Source organism: Nerophis ophidion, linkage group LG03 (genome assembly GCF_033978795.1).
Source record: "Nerophis ophidion isolate RoL-2023_Sa linkage group LG03, RoL_Noph_v1.0, whole genome shotgun sequence".
In the NCBI taxonomy this organism is placed as follows: Eukaryota; Metazoa; Chordata; class Actinopteri; order Syngnathiformes; family Syngnathidae; genus Nerophis; species Nerophis ophidion.
In genome coordinates, this window is record NC_084613.1 from 31,590,596 (window position 1) to 31,607,979 (window position 17,384).

At 39.9% G+C, this 17,384-nt stretch overlaps 1 protein-coding gene across 3 annotated transcripts in view; it reads left to right on the forward strand.

Annotated features, from left to right (window-relative positions):
• The first annotated feature begins 1,626 nt into the window (after positions 1–1,626).
• The window catches only part of LOC133549464 (trichohyalin-like), a 16,113-nt gene continuing 355 nt past the window's right edge, over positions 1,627–17,384 (forward strand). Inside the window, exons 1-7 of one of the 3 annotated variants that reach the window (XM_061894901.1) lie at positions 1,627–2,145; positions 8,023–8,619; positions 13,484–13,585; positions 13,657–13,705; positions 13,767–13,901; positions 14,036–14,211; positions 14,849–17,384. The exon at positions 14,849–17,384 is cut by the window's right edge and continues 355 nt beyond it. In XM_061894901.1, the coding sequence (XP_061750885.1) occupies positions 1,786–2,145; positions 8,023–8,619; positions 13,484–13,585; positions 13,657–13,705; positions 13,767–13,901; positions 14,036–14,211; positions 14,849–14,860 (1,431 nt within the window). In that variant the 5' untranslated portion in view covers positions 1,627–1,785 and the 3' untranslated portion in view covers positions 14,861–17,384. Of the gene's footprint in view, positions 2,146–8,022; positions 8,620–13,483; positions 13,586–13,656; positions 13,706–13,766; positions 13,902–14,035; positions 14,318–14,848 lie in introns of all 3 variants that reach the window. The other 2 variants (XM_061894902.1, XM_061894900.1) reach the window with 2 other exon arrangements.

Consider the following 17,384-nt stretch of genomic DNA (forward strand, 5'->3'; position numbering starts at 1 on the left):
TAGCTGCAGCTTGTAGGTGCTGATGAGTGCAGGGCCAAGAACCGAACCCTGTGGAACTCTGCACGTTACCTTAACATACGCCGAGGTCACATTGTTATGAGAGACACTGCATCCTGTCAGTAAGATAGGAGTTAAACCAAGAGAAAGCCAAGTCTGACATACCAATACATGTTTTGATATCTTCAAATTATTTTCTTGGTGTTACGATAGATTGAACGCGTCATAATTTGCCACCTCGGGAGAATGCTTGTTTACCTGTGGCACGGTCACTACAGAAAAAACATATGAGTTGTATATTATTCTAGGAGAAATGCTCTGTGTGCAGGAATTTTCTAGCCTGGCGCTGGTTAGTTCTAGCTTAATTAAATCCTCACCCAGAATAACAGACTCTGTAGTTGCTTGTGTCCAAGCTTGCTCTAGTGTAGTCAGTCAAGTGTGACTCAAACAGTAATCTATGTTTCTAGATAGAGTGATGGCGCCTTCCCGGATAGGGTGAAGGCCGTCCCTCCTCAGCAAGCCTGGTTTGCCCCAGAAAGAGGGCCAATTATCAATAAACATGAGTCCCTGTTCTCTACAAAAACTAGCCAGCCACTTGTTAAGCTAATCTCATAAACCTCTCATCATTGCCTCTCGCAGGCAAAGGGCCAGAGACAAGTACTCGATGCCTGGATATATTTGAAGCGAGATTACAAATCCTAGCAATGTTACTCTTTGTAATCTCTGACTGCCTCATCATAGAGTCATTGGAGCCAACGTGTACAACTATGTTGGCGTAACCACTGGTACAATTAGCTTTGGCCTGTTGCGAATTAACTCCCTAAGATTAGTTTCACCATCAAGTGCTCTACACTTAATTATGGCTGGTTTGCTAAGCTGTATGTTCTGGGTGATGGAGTCCCCTATGACTAAGGTGTGGTGCCCGGTAAACTGGGGTATTGGACTAGCTAAAGGGCTAGTCTAATATGCGTCTAAATTGGTTCACCGTGGCTTGTAGGCCGCTTAGGACTAATACAAACTGGGCTAGTTAGAGTTGTAGTCGAGTTCTTGCTCTCTTCGGACAAGTGGCTGCAACATGTGGGAGCAGATTCATTAGCACCGGGCTTAGCTTTGTTAGCTTGGCAGCCAACTAGCTGAGAAAGGGGCGACGAGACGGCGAGCGGGTGGTTTGCAAGTTAGATAAGACTATTAAGTATGTTTGGGAAGGAATAAAGAAAGCTGTAAAATAATTAGAAACACAGATAGCAAGGTAATACTTTGCTTTTTTTGCGGCAACAGCGATCAGTCACTCATGGCAAACAGGAAACAGGAAACCATAAAACCGTAAACCGTTGCAAAGTTATCGATTTCAAAAACGAGGAAGTATCCTAGATACACGTCACCTTTTGTTTGCATTCACTGATTAGATCATATTATTTCTGCTGAAAATATCGCATGGACGTAGTCGAGACATTCGACTTATTTGTTTCCATAACTGCTGCTTAAAACCTACTTTCAACTTGTTTTGATGGATGGATTATTGATTTACACATCACAAAAAACTTTATTTCACTTGGGTGAGGAGCACTGCTCTGGGCGTGTCTGTGTGGGCCGTCTCTGTGAGTGTTGAAACGTATTTAACAAGATGACGTGCATATTGCGCATGAAAAGACAGACGCAGTTGTGTGGAACCAGTGCACGTCGACGCTTTGAATAGAAAGAACTCGCCAAGCCAGACTCTGTCTCCTCCTGGAAGTGCCGGCCGGTGCAGACATATTTCGTTTCCTGCTGCCAAATATCCGGGACACGATGAGCACCCAGAAGAATGAAGTTGCAAGAACAGCGGAGGAGGATTGTTGCAGGGACGCGGACAGGATCAAACAAAAGCGAAACGCGATCAGACGCTCTGCTAGGAGAATAATTGATCATATCGACTCAGAAATGGAAAAAAATGAACCAGATGTTGCCATCATGAGCACTTTGCGGGAGATGTTGTCCACCAAGGAGCAAAGCTTGATCAAACTGGACCGTGAAATAGAACTACTAAGTTCACTGCACGACTTGGAGTTGGAGCTCGACACATCAGAGCAATTTAAGGAGTGGATCATTTTGACCAAAAGCCGGGCGCAGATCATGATGAGAAAAAAGGAGCAGTCGGGCCAAAGGACAGTAAGTGAAAACTTCGTAAAGTGTATTCGAAAATGAGTAAAGTTAGGAATTCATGATGGAGAAGTGAGCTTAGAGTCAACATGAGGCAACTCTTCACCACGGTGATGCACTCAATGACACAAGTTATCTTCTCTGAAAACTCACCTCACTGGACAATACTCAAAAGTTACTTTATGTATAAAAGTAAGTTGACTACTCACAAATGTGAGTTACTTTATTTCTAAAAGTAAGTTGACCACTCACAAATGTGAGTTACTTTATTCATAAAAGTAAGTTGACTACAGACTAATGTAGATTACTTTATTTATGAAAGTAAGTTGACTATTCACCAATGTGAGTTACTTAATTTATAAAAGTAAGTTGACTACTTACAAATGTGAGTTATTTTATTTAAATTACTGAGTTGAATTCTCACAAATGTACATTATTAATGAAAGTAAGTCGACTACTCACCAATGTGGGTGACTTTATTAATAGAAGTTGACTACACACAAATGTACATTATTGTATTTATGAAAGTAAGTTGACTACTCAAAAACGTATGTTAACCTTATGTATAAGAGTAAGTTGACTACTCACAAATGTACATTATTGTATTTATAAAAGTAAGTTGACTATTCACAAATGTGAGTTTTTTTATTTATAAAAGTAAGTTGACTACTCACCATTGTGCGTTACATTATTTATAATAGTAAGTTGAATTCTCACAAATGTACATTGTTTATGAAAGTAAGTTGACTACTCACCAATGTGAGTGACTTTATTTATAAAAGTAAATTGACTGCTCACAAATGTGAGTTACTTTATTTATGAAAGTAAGTTGACTACTCACAAATGTATGTTACTTTATCTATAAAAGTAAGTTGACTACTCACAAATGTACATTATTGTACTTATAAAACAAATTTGACTACTCACTAATGTGAGTTACATTATTTATAAAAAAAAGTTGACTAATCACAAATTTACATTATTGTACTTATAAAAGTAAGTTGACTCCTCAAAAACGTATGTTAACCTTATTTATAAGAGTAAGTTGACTACTCACAATTGTACATTATTGTATTTATAAAAGTAAGTTGACCACTCACAAATGTGAGTTAATGTATTTATAAAAGCACAAATATGAGTTAATCTATTTATAAAAGTAAGTTGACTACTCACCAATGTGAGTTACTTTATTTATAATAGTATGTTGAATTCTCTCAAGTGTACATTATTTATGAAAGTAAGTTGACTATTCACCCATGTGAGTTACTTTATTTATAAAAGTAAGTTAACCTCTCACAAATGTGAGTTACTTTATTTATGAAAGTAAGTTGACTACTCACCAATGTGGGTTACTTCATTTATTGAAGTAAGTTGACTACTCACAAATGTACATTATTGTTTTCATAAAATTAAGTTGATTACTCACAAATGGGAGTTACTTTATTTATAAAAGTAAGTTGAATACTCACAAATGTGAGTTAATCTATTTATAAAAGTTAATTGACTACTCACCAATGTGAGTTACTTTATTTATAATAGTATGTTGAATTCTCACAAATGTACATTATTTATGAAAGTAAGTTGACTATTCACCAATGTGAGTTACTTTATTTATAAAAGTAAGTTAACCTCTCACAAATGTGAGATACTTTATTTATGAAAGTAAGTTGACTACTCACCAATGTGGGTTACTTCATTTATAGAAGTTGACTACTCACAAATGTACATTATTGTATTTATAAAATTAAGTTGATTACTCACAAATGAGAGTTACTTTATTCATAAAAGTAAGTTGAATACTCACAAATGTACGCTACTTTATCTATAAAAGTAAGTTTACTACTCACTAATGTGTTACTTTATTTATAAAAGTAAGTTGACTACTCACAAATGTACGTTACTATATTTATAAAGCTAAGTTGACTACTCACTAATATGAGTTACTTAATTTATTAAATTAAGTTGACTACTAATAAATGTACGTTACTTTATTTATAAAAGTAAGTTGACTACTCACTATTCTTATCTTTGTGAAAATATTGGACACAGTGTGTTGTCAAGCTTATTAGATGTGATGCAAGTGTAAACCACTATGACACTATTGTTAATTTTTTTTATTTTATTTTATAAATGTCTAGTGATAATGTCAATGAGGGATTTTTAATCACTGTTATGCTGAAATTATAACTAATATTGATACTGTTGTTGATAATATTGTATTTTGTTTCACTACTTTTGGATTGTTCTGTGTCGTGTTTGTGTGCCCTCTCAATTTCTCTGTTTATTGTTGCTGTTCTGAGTGATGCTGGGTCGGGTTTGGTTTTGGAATTAGATTGCATTGTTATGGTTTTGCTGTGTATTGTTTTGATGGATTTATTACATTTTCAAAAAAAAATAAAACATGTACGTACATTACTTTAAGTTGAGTACTCATTAATGTCAGTTACCGTATTTATAAAAGTAAGTTGACTACTCACTAATATTAATTACTTTATTTACAAAAGTAAGTTGACTACTTACCAATGTGCATACTTCTTATTTTATTAACTATTCTACTTTTTATGTTATTGACTATGACACTTTGCGTTACTAACTTTTGTAATTGTATGTTAATACCTATTAGACTTTTTATGTTTAACTATTGCATGTTTTATGTTATTAACTATAATACTTTTTATGTTATTAACTCTTGCACCTTTTATGTTATTAACTATTATACTTTTATGTCGTTACCTATTACATTTTTAATGTTAACTATTATACTTTTTATGTTAATAACAATTATACTTTTTATGTCATTGTCTATAATACATTTTATGTTTAACTGTTATACTTAATGTCATTAACTATTACACTTTTTAAGTTATTAACTATTACACTCTTTATGTTAATAACTATTGTAATTTTTATGTTAATAACTGTTATACTTTTTATGTTATTAACTATTACCCTTTTTATGTTAACTATTATACTTTTTATGTTAATGGGGACGGCGTGGCGCAGTGGGAGAGTGGCCGTGCGCAACCCGAGGGTCACTGGTTCAACTCCCACCTAGTACCAACCTCGTCACGTCCGTTGTGTCCTGAGCAAGACACTTCACCCTTGCTCCTGATGGGTGCTGGTTGGCGCCTTGCATGGCAGCTCCCTCCATCAGTGTGTGAATGGGTAAATGTGGAAGTAGTGTCAAAGCGCTTTGAGTACCTTGAAGGTAGAAAAGCGCTATACAAGTACAACCATTTATCATTTATTTATTTAATAAATATTACACTTATTATGTTATAATTATACTTTTTATGTTATTTACTATTTTGCTTTTTATGTTATTAACTGGGGCAGCACGGTGAAACAGGTGTTAATGCGTCTGCCTCACAATACGAAGGTCCTGGGTTCGATCCTGCGCTCGGGATCTTTCTGTGTGGAGTTTGCATGTTCTCCCCGTGACTTTGTGGCTTCCCCCCACTGCCAATCAACTTTCCTGGGGATAGGTTGATTGGCAACACTAAATTGGCCCTAGTGTGTGAATGTGAGTGTGAATGTTGTCTGTCTATCTGTGGTGGCCCTGCGATGAGGTGGCGACTTGTCCAGGGTGTACGCCGCCTTCCGCCATGGCCGGCTCTACGCAGGGGCAAGAGGGGGCAGAGCCCCCTTAAATAAATGTCTTACCCCCTCAAATCAAAATTTGAGAAAGCAAATTTTAATAAACTCACAAAATTACTACATTACAAGTTGACAAAATTATCTGCTCTAGCGGAAAAATCAGCCGAAAAAGGGACACACACGATATAGTAGTGTCGGCTTCCCTCGCATCCGTCCCTCCGCTGTGCGTGTATTCACCATTCCACAGGCTGCGCAGCAGACACACACCCGCGCACACACCTCAGCCCTCAGTAAACATCCAATCACTGTTGCAGTATGAAAGTAAAAGAAAAGGAAAAGTTGTCTACATTTATCATATACTTGTTAGGATGGGTGTATATGTGTAGTCTTATCTGTCATAAACACGTTTATTGTCGCGGACTTTCGGTGCTACGGAGTTCCTTTTTTTTTTTTTTTTTTTTTTCTTTTTTCTTTTTTTTTTAACAACTTGACGAGAACAGTGACAGTGGAGGCTCTGAGCAGCAGTGGTTTGGAAGGCAGAGAGCCTCCACTGTCCCTGTAACAAGCTACAAGTCATTTATGATGCTGTTAATGACGGTAAAAATGAAACATAAGGTATATATCCTGCTTAGCAGTCCTCCTCTGCTGTCCTCTGTTCAGAGCGGAGTCCCTAGCAACGGCCCGTTTTACTTAGCAACGGTCTGGCAATCGACTGCTGGAATTCTTTTTCTGTTGTTTTTCTTGTAATTCAACATAGTCAACCTTTAATGTTTTAATCTACATTTTGTAATAAACAAATTACAAGTTTCATTTGATATGACCAAGACACCTAAAAACAAAAACACAGCCGTTTTCATCAATTTACAAGCAAGTGGGCAACACACATACATTGGAGTGAATGAATTTTGTGCCCAGATGAGTGCCCACGTCCACTGCATGTGACAAACTGAAGACAAGTGACCTGTGTCTGACAGGCCCCTACGTAAAGCCCCCCCCCCAGGCTGTAGTCCTGTACTGTTGTTGTTTTTCTTCATGTAATCACAGCGGGTTTTTTCTGTTGTTGTTCAAGCTTACTTATTTTCTGCTGCAGCTTCCAGCAGCTCACAAAGAGAAAGTTAATGCTCTGTAATGCATCCATTTTTCAGAGCATTTAAAAAGTCTAGTCCCGCTCCTGCATGTAGTAGTAGCAATGATGCTACTGCTAGTACATCAGGAACAGCAGCTAACAATACTGCACCTTTAGCACCAGCAAGCACGGTTTCTCCTGCACCAGCTCCCTCCGTCCCCCTAACAAGCGCTCCCCCAAAGCAGCCTGCTCAGCTACCCAGTGACTTAAATGGCAACGCACCATCTCAGCCAATACTGGGTGGCTACCCAAAGCGTGCATTTGGTACAACATTAAGATCAATCAATCCTGCCTGGTACCGCACACGACCATGGCTAGAGTATTCTGTGGTGCGAGACGCCTGCTTCTGTTTCCCCTGTCGGAAATATGGCAGCGCTGTTAATGTTTCCCCCCCTGAGGGATTGCCACCTTATTGTGGTCAGGGGGTTTGCGTGCCTCAGTGACCGTAAGAGCTATACCAGCAGGAGCTTAGTCTTCAGGTGGGACACCCAAGTTGGACAGGTCTGAAGGTAGAGACCTGACAAAGTGCAATCCACTACTCCAGGTTGGGGTTGGTCACATAGCTAAAGACCCATTTCAATGAAGAAAGCATCGTTACTATAAGCACAGAAAAAAAAGTGCTGGAGCATGATGTGTACACATGATGCCCCCTTCACATTTCTGACTGCCCCCTCATATAAGAATGCCTAGAACCGCCCCTGCCTTCCGCCCAAATGTAGCTGAGATCGGCTCCAGCACCCCCCGCAACCCCGAAAGGGATAAGTGGTAGAAAATTGATGGATGTTAATAACTGTTGTACTTTTTTTGTTATTTACTGTTATATCTTTTACTTTATGAACTGCTATACTTTTTATGTTATTAACTATTAATCTTCTTATGTTATTAACTGTTATACTTTTTAAGTTATTAACTATTACAATTTTTATGTTAATAATTATTACACTTTTTATGTTATTAACTACTACACGTTTTATTTTAATAGTGCAATAGTTGATAACATGACAAGTATAATAGTTAATAACATAAGTCTAATAGTTAATATAAAAAAGTGTAATATTTAGATAAAATTTGCATGCACAGGCTACATACAACTTGAAGGAAAATGAGGTTAAAACTTTTTTTTACACTTGGATGAAGCTGACTCGCATCATTTTCTTTTGTAGAAAGTCACACCACTTGTGGACCAGATGAAGACACTGGAAGAACGTCTGGACAAGATGAAGACTCTGGAAGAACGTCTGGACCAGATGAAGACTCTGGAAGAACATCTGGACCATATGAAGTCTCTGGAAGACCGCTTGGACCAGATGAAGACTCTGGAAGAATGTTTGGACCAGATAAAGACTCTGGAAGAACGTCTGGACCAGACGAAGACTCTGAAAGAACGTCTAGAACAGATGAACACTCTGGAAGAACGTCTTGACCAGATGAAGACTCTGGAAGAACGTCTGGACCAGATGAAGACTCTGGAAGAATGTCTGGACAAGATGAAAACTCTGGAAGAATGTCTGGACAAGATAAAGACTCTGGAAGAAAATGTGGACAATATAAAGACTCTGGAAGAAAAAAGTTTGGATCAGATAAACACTATGGAAGAACGTCTGGACAAGATGAAGACTCTGGAAGAATGTCTGGGCAAGATCAAGACTCTGGAAAAACGTATGGACAAGATGAAGACTCAGGAAAAACCTCTGGCTAAGATGAAGATTCTGGAAGAACGTCTGGACAAGATGAAAGCTGCAAACAAAAAGGAAATTGAGGTAAAAAAAAACTCAGGTTTGACCGTGATCATTTTCTTAAATTTTTTAAACATTTGTTTATTGGATTTTTTACATATATTATCCAGAAATACCAATGAACACGTATCAAATGTTCTTTTTTGTCTCCCCCAAACAAGTTACCCACAAAAATGATATATGAAATTAGAAAAAACACCTGCATCAGTCAAATAAGTACAGGCAAATATTGACGTGAAGCCACAGACAACTGCACTCCTGAATGTGCCAACAAGGTGCAGCAATATACAAAAGCAAACAAAAGGCTCATCCATTAACTACTTTTCCATAACTTTTTAATCAGTTGAGATCAGTGTATTTTACATATTTTAGGAATGCACCCCATACTTCCTAAATCTTCGCAGAACAAGCGTTCAATGTCAGCCGAATTTTATCAAATTTAAGAAAATAATATATGTTTAATCATGTGGGTGTGGCAAGGAGGCGTTGTAGCCTTCCAGTTTAGCACAATGAGTCTTTGAGCCGACAAAGCAATGAATGCTACCAAGTTCTTTTTGGATTTGCAAAGAGAAGATGGCTGAGGTGCTACCCTAAATAGTCTGCTTGGAGGATTTGGTTAGATTTTTTTTGCCAATTACCAAATACCAAGTATTAAAAAGAACTGCAGAGGGAAGGACAAAGCCTAAACATATGTATGAAGTTAGCTAGAGACTGTTGACATGATCACATGATACCAATAGCCGGACCTTGGTATAATGAGTACCATATATTAGCTTCCCCGCGACCCAGAAAGGTACAAGCGGTAGTAAATGGATGGATGGATTGACGAATAAGGCGATGTCTTGCACAAATATAAGACTTATGGACTCTACTTAAAATCTCTGTCCAGCTCTCCTCAGACAGGGTCTCTCCTAAGTCACCTTTGCAAAGTGACTTCATTGATTGATCCTTTTAAAGCCGGAAGTGGTGTCAAAAAAACATCTATGACTGTGTCAGTCAATAAATTTGGAAACCTAGGAAAAAATAATTACAAACCAAACTGCGGATCTGTATAAATCTAAAAAAGTGTTTATTAGGAAGTGAAAATTTATCGCAAAGTTTCTGGAAAAAGGTAAAAGTGTTGTCTATGTATGAATATTTAATGTTAATTAATCCCCAGACTTGATCTTCTTAAAAAGGCACTCTGGACAAAACAGGGAGGAAGGCATGATTAGCAGTGGTTGGTGCAAGAATAGAAATAGTCTGTATGCCAAAATAGCACCAACTGAACTCAAATTCTGAATGAGGTTTTTATGATGTTTTTTTTTTTATAAAAGCGAAAGTAGATGAGTGGATGGGAGAGTGAAACAGGGCCCTAAGACTGTGGTTCTCAACCTTTTTTCAGAGATGTATCCCTTGTGAATATTTTTTTAATTCAAATACCCCCTAATCAGAGCAAAGCATTTTTGGTTGAAAGAAATAGATAAAGAAGTAAAATACAACACTATGTCATCAGTTTCTGATTTATTAAATTGTATAACAGTGCAAAATATTGCTCATTTGTAGTGGTCTTTCTTGAACTATTTGGAAAAAATTTAAATAAAAATAACTAAAAACTTGTTGAAAAAAATAAACAAGTGATTCACTTATAAATAAAGATTTCTACACATAGAAGCAATCATCAACTTAAAGTGCCCTCTTTGGGGATTGTAATAGAGATCCATCTGGATTCATGAACTTCATTCTAAACATTTTTTCACAAAAAAAGAAATCTTTAACATCAATATTTATGGAACATGTCCACAAAAAATCTAGCTGTCAGCACTGAATATTGAATTGTTGCATTTCTTTTCACAGTTTATGAACTCACATTCATATTTTGTTGAAGTATTATTCAATAAATATATTTATAAAGGATTTTTGAATTGTTGCTATTTTTAGAATATTAAAAAAAAAATCTCACGTACCCCTTGGCATACCTTCAAGTACCCCCAGGGGTACGCCTACCCCCATTTGAGAACCACTGCCCTAAGAGATACTGGTTTAGTTGAGTTAGAATCCATAACCAGGCCCAACAGATTGGGATCAAATGCTTCATATTGCAACAAACATTTAATAATATCCAATGTTGCTGGCTTAGTAGTAAAATCTAAAGTTTGGCTGTGCTAATCCTACCAACAATTTAGGTTTCTGCAAATATTGTTTACGTAACTTGTGAGTTTTTTTTAACTCCAAAAGAAATCTAAAATCGGAGTATGTAATTTACGAAAGAAGGACTGAGGGAGAATTTCTGGTATTTACTGGAACAAATAGGAAAATGGCAGAAGTACATTTATTTTAAAAGAGTTGACACAAGCCACTGTTGAAAAATAAGTAAGGACCAGCGATCAAAGTCTCCCTGGATTCTTAACAACAGTGAAACAAAGTTGGCTCTACAAAGCTCTGCAAGCGTATGTGTGAACTGCACATCCAAGTCAGTAAAACTTTGTGAGGGAAAATTTTGCACAGAATATTTCTCAGCAGAATATCCATCCATTTTCTACCGCTTATTCCCTTTGGGGTCGCGGGGGCGTTGGTGCCTATCTCAGCTACAATCGGACGGAAGGCGGGGTACACCCTAGACAAGTCGCCAACTCATCGCAGGGCCCACACAGATAGACAGACAACATTCACACTCACATTCACACTCTAAGGCCAATTTGGTGTTGCCAATCAACCTATCCCCAGGTGCATGTCTTTGGAAGTGGGAGGAAGCCGGAGTACCCGAAGGGAACCCACGCATTAGGAAATATTTCACTTTCAGCCAAGTTCAATTTGCAAAGGGACTCATGGCCAAAAGTTTAGAGAGTACTTAAGGCAGCCCGGAACCGAGACGGAGATGTCCAAGACATAGAGAAGGTCATCTGCATAGAGAGAGACTTTCACCTGCACATCGTGACGTATGTCCGTAAAAAGCGTGTTGGTATGAAGCGGTATTGACAGAGGCACAATGGCAAAGGCAAAATGCAATGGGCTCAGGGGGCAGTCCTGCTGTGTGAAACGATGAAGGCGAAAATATTCGGATTGAATATTAGAGTTGTACTTAGACTTAGACTTCCTTTCTATTGTCATTCAAATTTGAACTTTACAGTACAAATAAGAACAACATTTTGTTGCATTAGCTCTTGGTAGTGCAGGTACAGCCCGAAAGAGAGACGTGGAACCACCCTCCCCCGCAGACCCACCACTTGCAGGGGGATCCATGAGAGTCTGGTGCTATGTGGACCCGGTACTCTGTTGCCAAATGTTGTTGACAGGACATGGAACGTCACCTCTCTGGCCGGGAAGTACCCTGAGCTTGTTGATGAGGTAGAAAGAAACCATCTAGATATAGTGGGGCTCACCTCAATGCACAGCATAGGCTCTGGAACCAAACTCCTTAGGCAATGAGCGGGTGTGGGCTTATTTTTAGCTCCCTAGCTTGGGGCCTGTGTGTTGGAGTCATCCCCGTTGAACAAGACGGTTATTTCCCTGCCCCTTCGGGTTGGGGGACGGGCTCTGACGTATGCGCCAAATGGCAGTTCGGAGTACCCAGCTTTCTTGGAAACCCTGGAGGGAGTGCTGCAGGGCATCCCCCCGGTGACTCCATCATTCTACTTGGTGACTTCAGCGCACACGTTGGCATCAACAGCGAAACCTGGAGGGGCATGATTTGGAGAATGGCGTCCTCGATCTGAGTGCTGTTCTGTTATTGGACTTTAGTGCCAGCCACAGTTTGTCCATAACAAACACCATGTTTAAACATAAGTGTGCCCACAAATGCTCGTGGCACCAGGATACACGAGGTCGATGATCGACTTTGTAGTCGTTTCATCAGATATGCGACCGCATGTCTTGGACACTTGGGTGAAGAGTGAAGTTGAGCTGTCAACTGAACACCACCTGGTGGTGAGTTGGATCAGGTGGCAGGGAAGGATACCGGACAGACTGGGCAGGCCCAAACATTTAGTGAGGGTAAGCTTGGAACGTTTGGCAGAGGCTCCCGTCCGCTAGATTTTCAACTCGCGCCTCCGGTAGACCTTCAACTGTATTCCGTAATGGCGGCAACCCCCGAACCCAAAGGTGGACACCAGACGTAAAGAGGACAGTCAAACTGAAGAAGGAATCCTAATGAGCATGGCTCACTTGTGGGACCCCAAAGCAGCTGACAGGTACTGACAAGCCAAGCGAGCCGCGGCCTCAGCGATGGTGGAAGCAAAAATTTGGGTATGGTCATGTGAGCGCATTCGAGCAAGGGCTTGTTGCCAACTTTCAGGACCTCCTGCAATAATTGAGCTCTGTACTCAGTTGGACAGTGGAAGCCTACAACTCAGACATTACTCCAGTAAAGAATCTTCTTACTTGCACACTGCCTGAGGTCCCGAGCATCGCATTTTTAAAGAGGAGATCCACAGTGGCAGTTAGCTTGTTCACGCCAGTGCGGAGTTTAGTTGGCTTGTTAGTATTAGCATTAGCGATGGTTCTACTATGGAACGAGAGAATGCTGTCGAAAAACTCATTGGCAGCCGCTATCACTCCCCTGACAACGGCTATAAAATTGTCAAGGATGCTGGCTCGCGTTCCCTCCATCGTCTGACTTATCCTCTTAAAAAGGGCCAAGCCGATGATTGACTCCTCCATAATATCTGGATCCGGAGACTTACGAGGCCTAGAGCAGCCTTGCTTGTCATATTTCCCTCAGTGAGACATCGCAGAATTTGAAGGCAAGAAAATACACACGACAGGTAAGTAAAATATATGATAGAGTTGCCGGCTGGAGTTAGTAAGAATGCCAATAAAATATAAAAAAGGTCAAAAGCCTCTGTTAAGCACGCCCTACACCAACCATGCTCAACCGGAAATTCCAGACCCAGATAATTTTCTCTTGTAGAAAATCACACCTCTTGCGGACAAGATGAAGACTCTGGAAGAAAGTGTGGACCAAATGAAACATCAGATGGCAGAAGTTGCAAACAACAAAAATAAAATTACGGTAAAAAAACAACAACATTTTTATAAATGAGAAAAATGGATCAAACTGATCATGAACATGTTCTCCTGCAGAGACTTGGACTAATTGTGGACATGCTGGACAAGAAGGCAGCAGAAGAAGGTAAGTAATTGATAGGAATAAAGTTGACCATTGACCTGACACCACATGTGTCATCCTGCAGCCAAGACTGCCGTGGCCTTCTCAGCGACGCTGGATGATGAAGAAGATGAAATCTTTGTGTCCAGTAATGATAATCAAGTACTGGTCTACAAGTGCGTGATGATCAACGTAGGTGACGGCTATGACAACAGCACAGGTATGATGTCATAAATAACTAGCATAGCATTTCCTGTAAGAGTGGTACAGACTATTGTGGGGCACACATACTAGATCTTTGAATCAGTACCACTAGGGGGCACTAATAATAATTGTATGATGGTCCTCCTGCAGGTGTTTTCACAGCCCCCATCAAGGGTCTCTACTTCATCACCCTCACCTGCAGTGTACCATCAGGAAAAAATGTTGCATCTGTGATGAAGAACAACCAAGACGAGATGATCAGAGTATATGAAGACAACAAGGGTGAATGGGGCATGACGACCAATAGCATGGTTTTGGAACTGAAGGTGGGAGACGACCTCCGGGTTACGTTGCAGTCTGGTTGCAAAATCTACACCAGCATTTATGAAAGCACTTTCAGCATCTTCCTCATCACACACACTTAAACTACATGTGAGTGTATTGATCCTCATATTAGTCATATTGATAAATGAGAGTATCAGATGGATATTGATCCTCATATTAGTAATATTGACATAGGACAGTGTCAGATGTATATTGATGATGATATCAGTAATACTGATATCAGATGGATATTGATAGAAGTAATATTGATATCAGATGGGTATTGATGGTGATATCAGTAACATTGATATCGAATGGATATTGATGGTGATATCAGTAATATTGATATCAGTCAAATGTTGATATAAGTAATATTGATATCAGATGGATATTGATGGTGATATCAGTATCATTGATGTCAGATAGATTTTGATGGTGATATCAGTAATATTGATATCAAATGGATATTGACATCAGTAATATTGATATCAGATGGATATTAATGATGTCAGTAATGTTAATATTAGATGGATATTGATAGTGATATCAGTAACATTAATATTAGATGGATAGTGATATCAGTAACATTGAATACAGATGGATATTGGAGGGGTGACATATGTTCTATGTGTCCTACAGGTTGGTGTTTGAAGCTGTCAGTGTGTGTCCCAGGACCAACTAGACTGGTCCTGTAGGACAGCTGGTGAGTTGCTTTTCTGCTGGGAACTCACATACTCTTCCTTTAGTGATTATTACATGTATGTGTATGACAATGATAGTGTGGTGTTTCAGGGGAATCTTTCTCACTGGCTCTGATCGAGGGCAGACACTCCCCTTCCCTCTCCCTTATCTCTCCTGCTTGTTTTGTCTTAACTTTCTTGTTGCCTCTTTTTGCACTGCTCTCCAAATCTAAACATTGGGACTCATTAACTGGCCTCTCAACAAAATTGACAAGATCTTGGTTTTGGGGGAACCTGTCTGTCTTGACGGAGCAGTTGTTGCTGGACACAACAGAATATTGGGAGAAGGAGTGCATGGCGACCCTTTGAGTGGAGGACATGAAGATGTCCACCTATTGGGAATTATGACAACAGGACATCTGCTGATTGGAGTAAGTGTAGCTCTGGTTTGTCAACTAATTGGAAGTTGCTGGCGGCCTTCAAAGGTATTTTTTTGTTGTCTTTGCACAAGCACAACAAAACTTTGTTTTCAGCTCAAACCCGTTCAAGATGAGACAAACAAACAGTGTACAGGGTTACAGAATAGGAACGCTGATGGAAGAAAGGTTGGCGGTGGGTACGGAGGCAGGCTGCTGCTATCTAAGTGCTGCCCAGCCGTCCATCACCCCTAAGGGATTAAAGCATCAAGGGCGTGGGGTATGCGTGTGTGACCTTGGTGTCCTTGCAACCGCCAGTCAGTCCAAAGTCAACAACAACAGGTGTGTGTCAACGAGAGACAAGAAGGGAGTTTGTTGTGTCTTTGCCGCACCGTCCTTGGGGAGAGTCTCGAAGCCAGGGAAACAATCCAAGTTGGAATGTTTTGTATGCCAGTGAAAATAAAATTAGCTTTTCACTCTCAATTGTCTTTTACTGGTCCTCAAATTCATCCTGGAGGGCAGGCAGTCCGATGTTATCCAAATCACAAGTGTCCACAGTTCTGCCCGCACCCTCCAATCATTTGTAGGGTACTTTGAAGACTGCTTACAACCTTCAATTTGTTGACAAACCAGAGCTACGCTTAATCCAAACAGCAGATGTCCTGGTGTCAATAATTCCAAATAAGTGGATATCTTCACGTCCTCCACTGAAAGGGTCGCCAGGCACTCCTTTCAGCCTTTTGGACTGAATATCTTTTAACTCACCCCCCGCCCCCAAATATTTTCAAGGGGCGCCGTAAGTGGCTGACCCGTCAGCGGTCCTGTTCTGTCTCCCTGTAATGTTTGACATCAACAAACATTAACAAAACGTAATTTTGATTCATTGTATGTCTTGTACATGTGAAGGATTGACAATAAACTTGACTGACTGCTGGTAACAACAATAAAAATGGGAGGACATAGTCTACAAGATGGACACTCTTCTGGACAATCTTCTATATTTCCTCTTTGACTATATTTGATTGATACTACTACTATAATCTGTTATGCCGATGACACCCAACTCTACATGCTCCTAAAGCTGACCAACACGCCGGATTGTAGTCAGCTGGAGGCGTGTTTTAATGAAATTAAACAATGGATGTCCGCTAACTTTTGCAACTCAACGCCCAAAAAACGGAAATGCTGATTATCGGTCCTGCTAGACACCGAACTCTATTTAATAATACAACTCTAACATTTGACAACCAAATAATTAAACAAGGCGACACGGTGAAGAATCTGGGTATTATCTTCGACCCAACTCTCTCCTTTGAGGCACACATTAAAAGCGTTACTAAAACGGCCTTCTTTCATCTCCGTAATATCGCTAAAATTCGCTCCATTCTGTCCACTAAAGACGCTGAGATCATTATCCATGCGTTTGTTACGTCTCGCCTCGACTACTGTAACGTATTATTTTCGGGTCTCCCCATGTCTAGCATTAAAAGATTACAGTTGGTACAAAATGCGGCTGCTAGACTTTTGACAAGAACAAGAAAGTTTGATCACATTACGCCTATACTGGCGCACCTGCACTGGCTTCCTGTGCACTTAAGATGTGACTTTAAGGTTTTACTACTTACGTATAAAATACTACACGGTCTAGCTCCATCCTATCTTGCCGATTGTATTGTACCATATGTCCCGGCAAGAAATCTGCGTTCAAAGGACTCCGGCTTATTAGTGATTCCCAAAGCCCAAAAAAAGTCTGCGGGCTATAGAACGTTTTCCGTTCGGGCTCCAGTACTCTGGAATGCCCTCCGGGTAACAGTTCGAGATGCCACCTCACTAGAAGCATTTAAGTCTCACCTTAAAACTCATTTGTATACTCTAGCCTTTAAATAGACTCCCTTTTTAGACCAGTTGATCTGCCGTTTCTTTTCTTTTTCTTCAAGTTCCCACTCTCCCTTGTGGAGGGGGTCCGGTCCGATCCGGTGGCCATGTACTGCTTGCCTGTGTATCGGCTGGGGACATCTCTGCGCTGCTGATCCGCCTCCGCTGTGAACAGGACTCTCGCTGCTGTGTTGGATCCGCTTT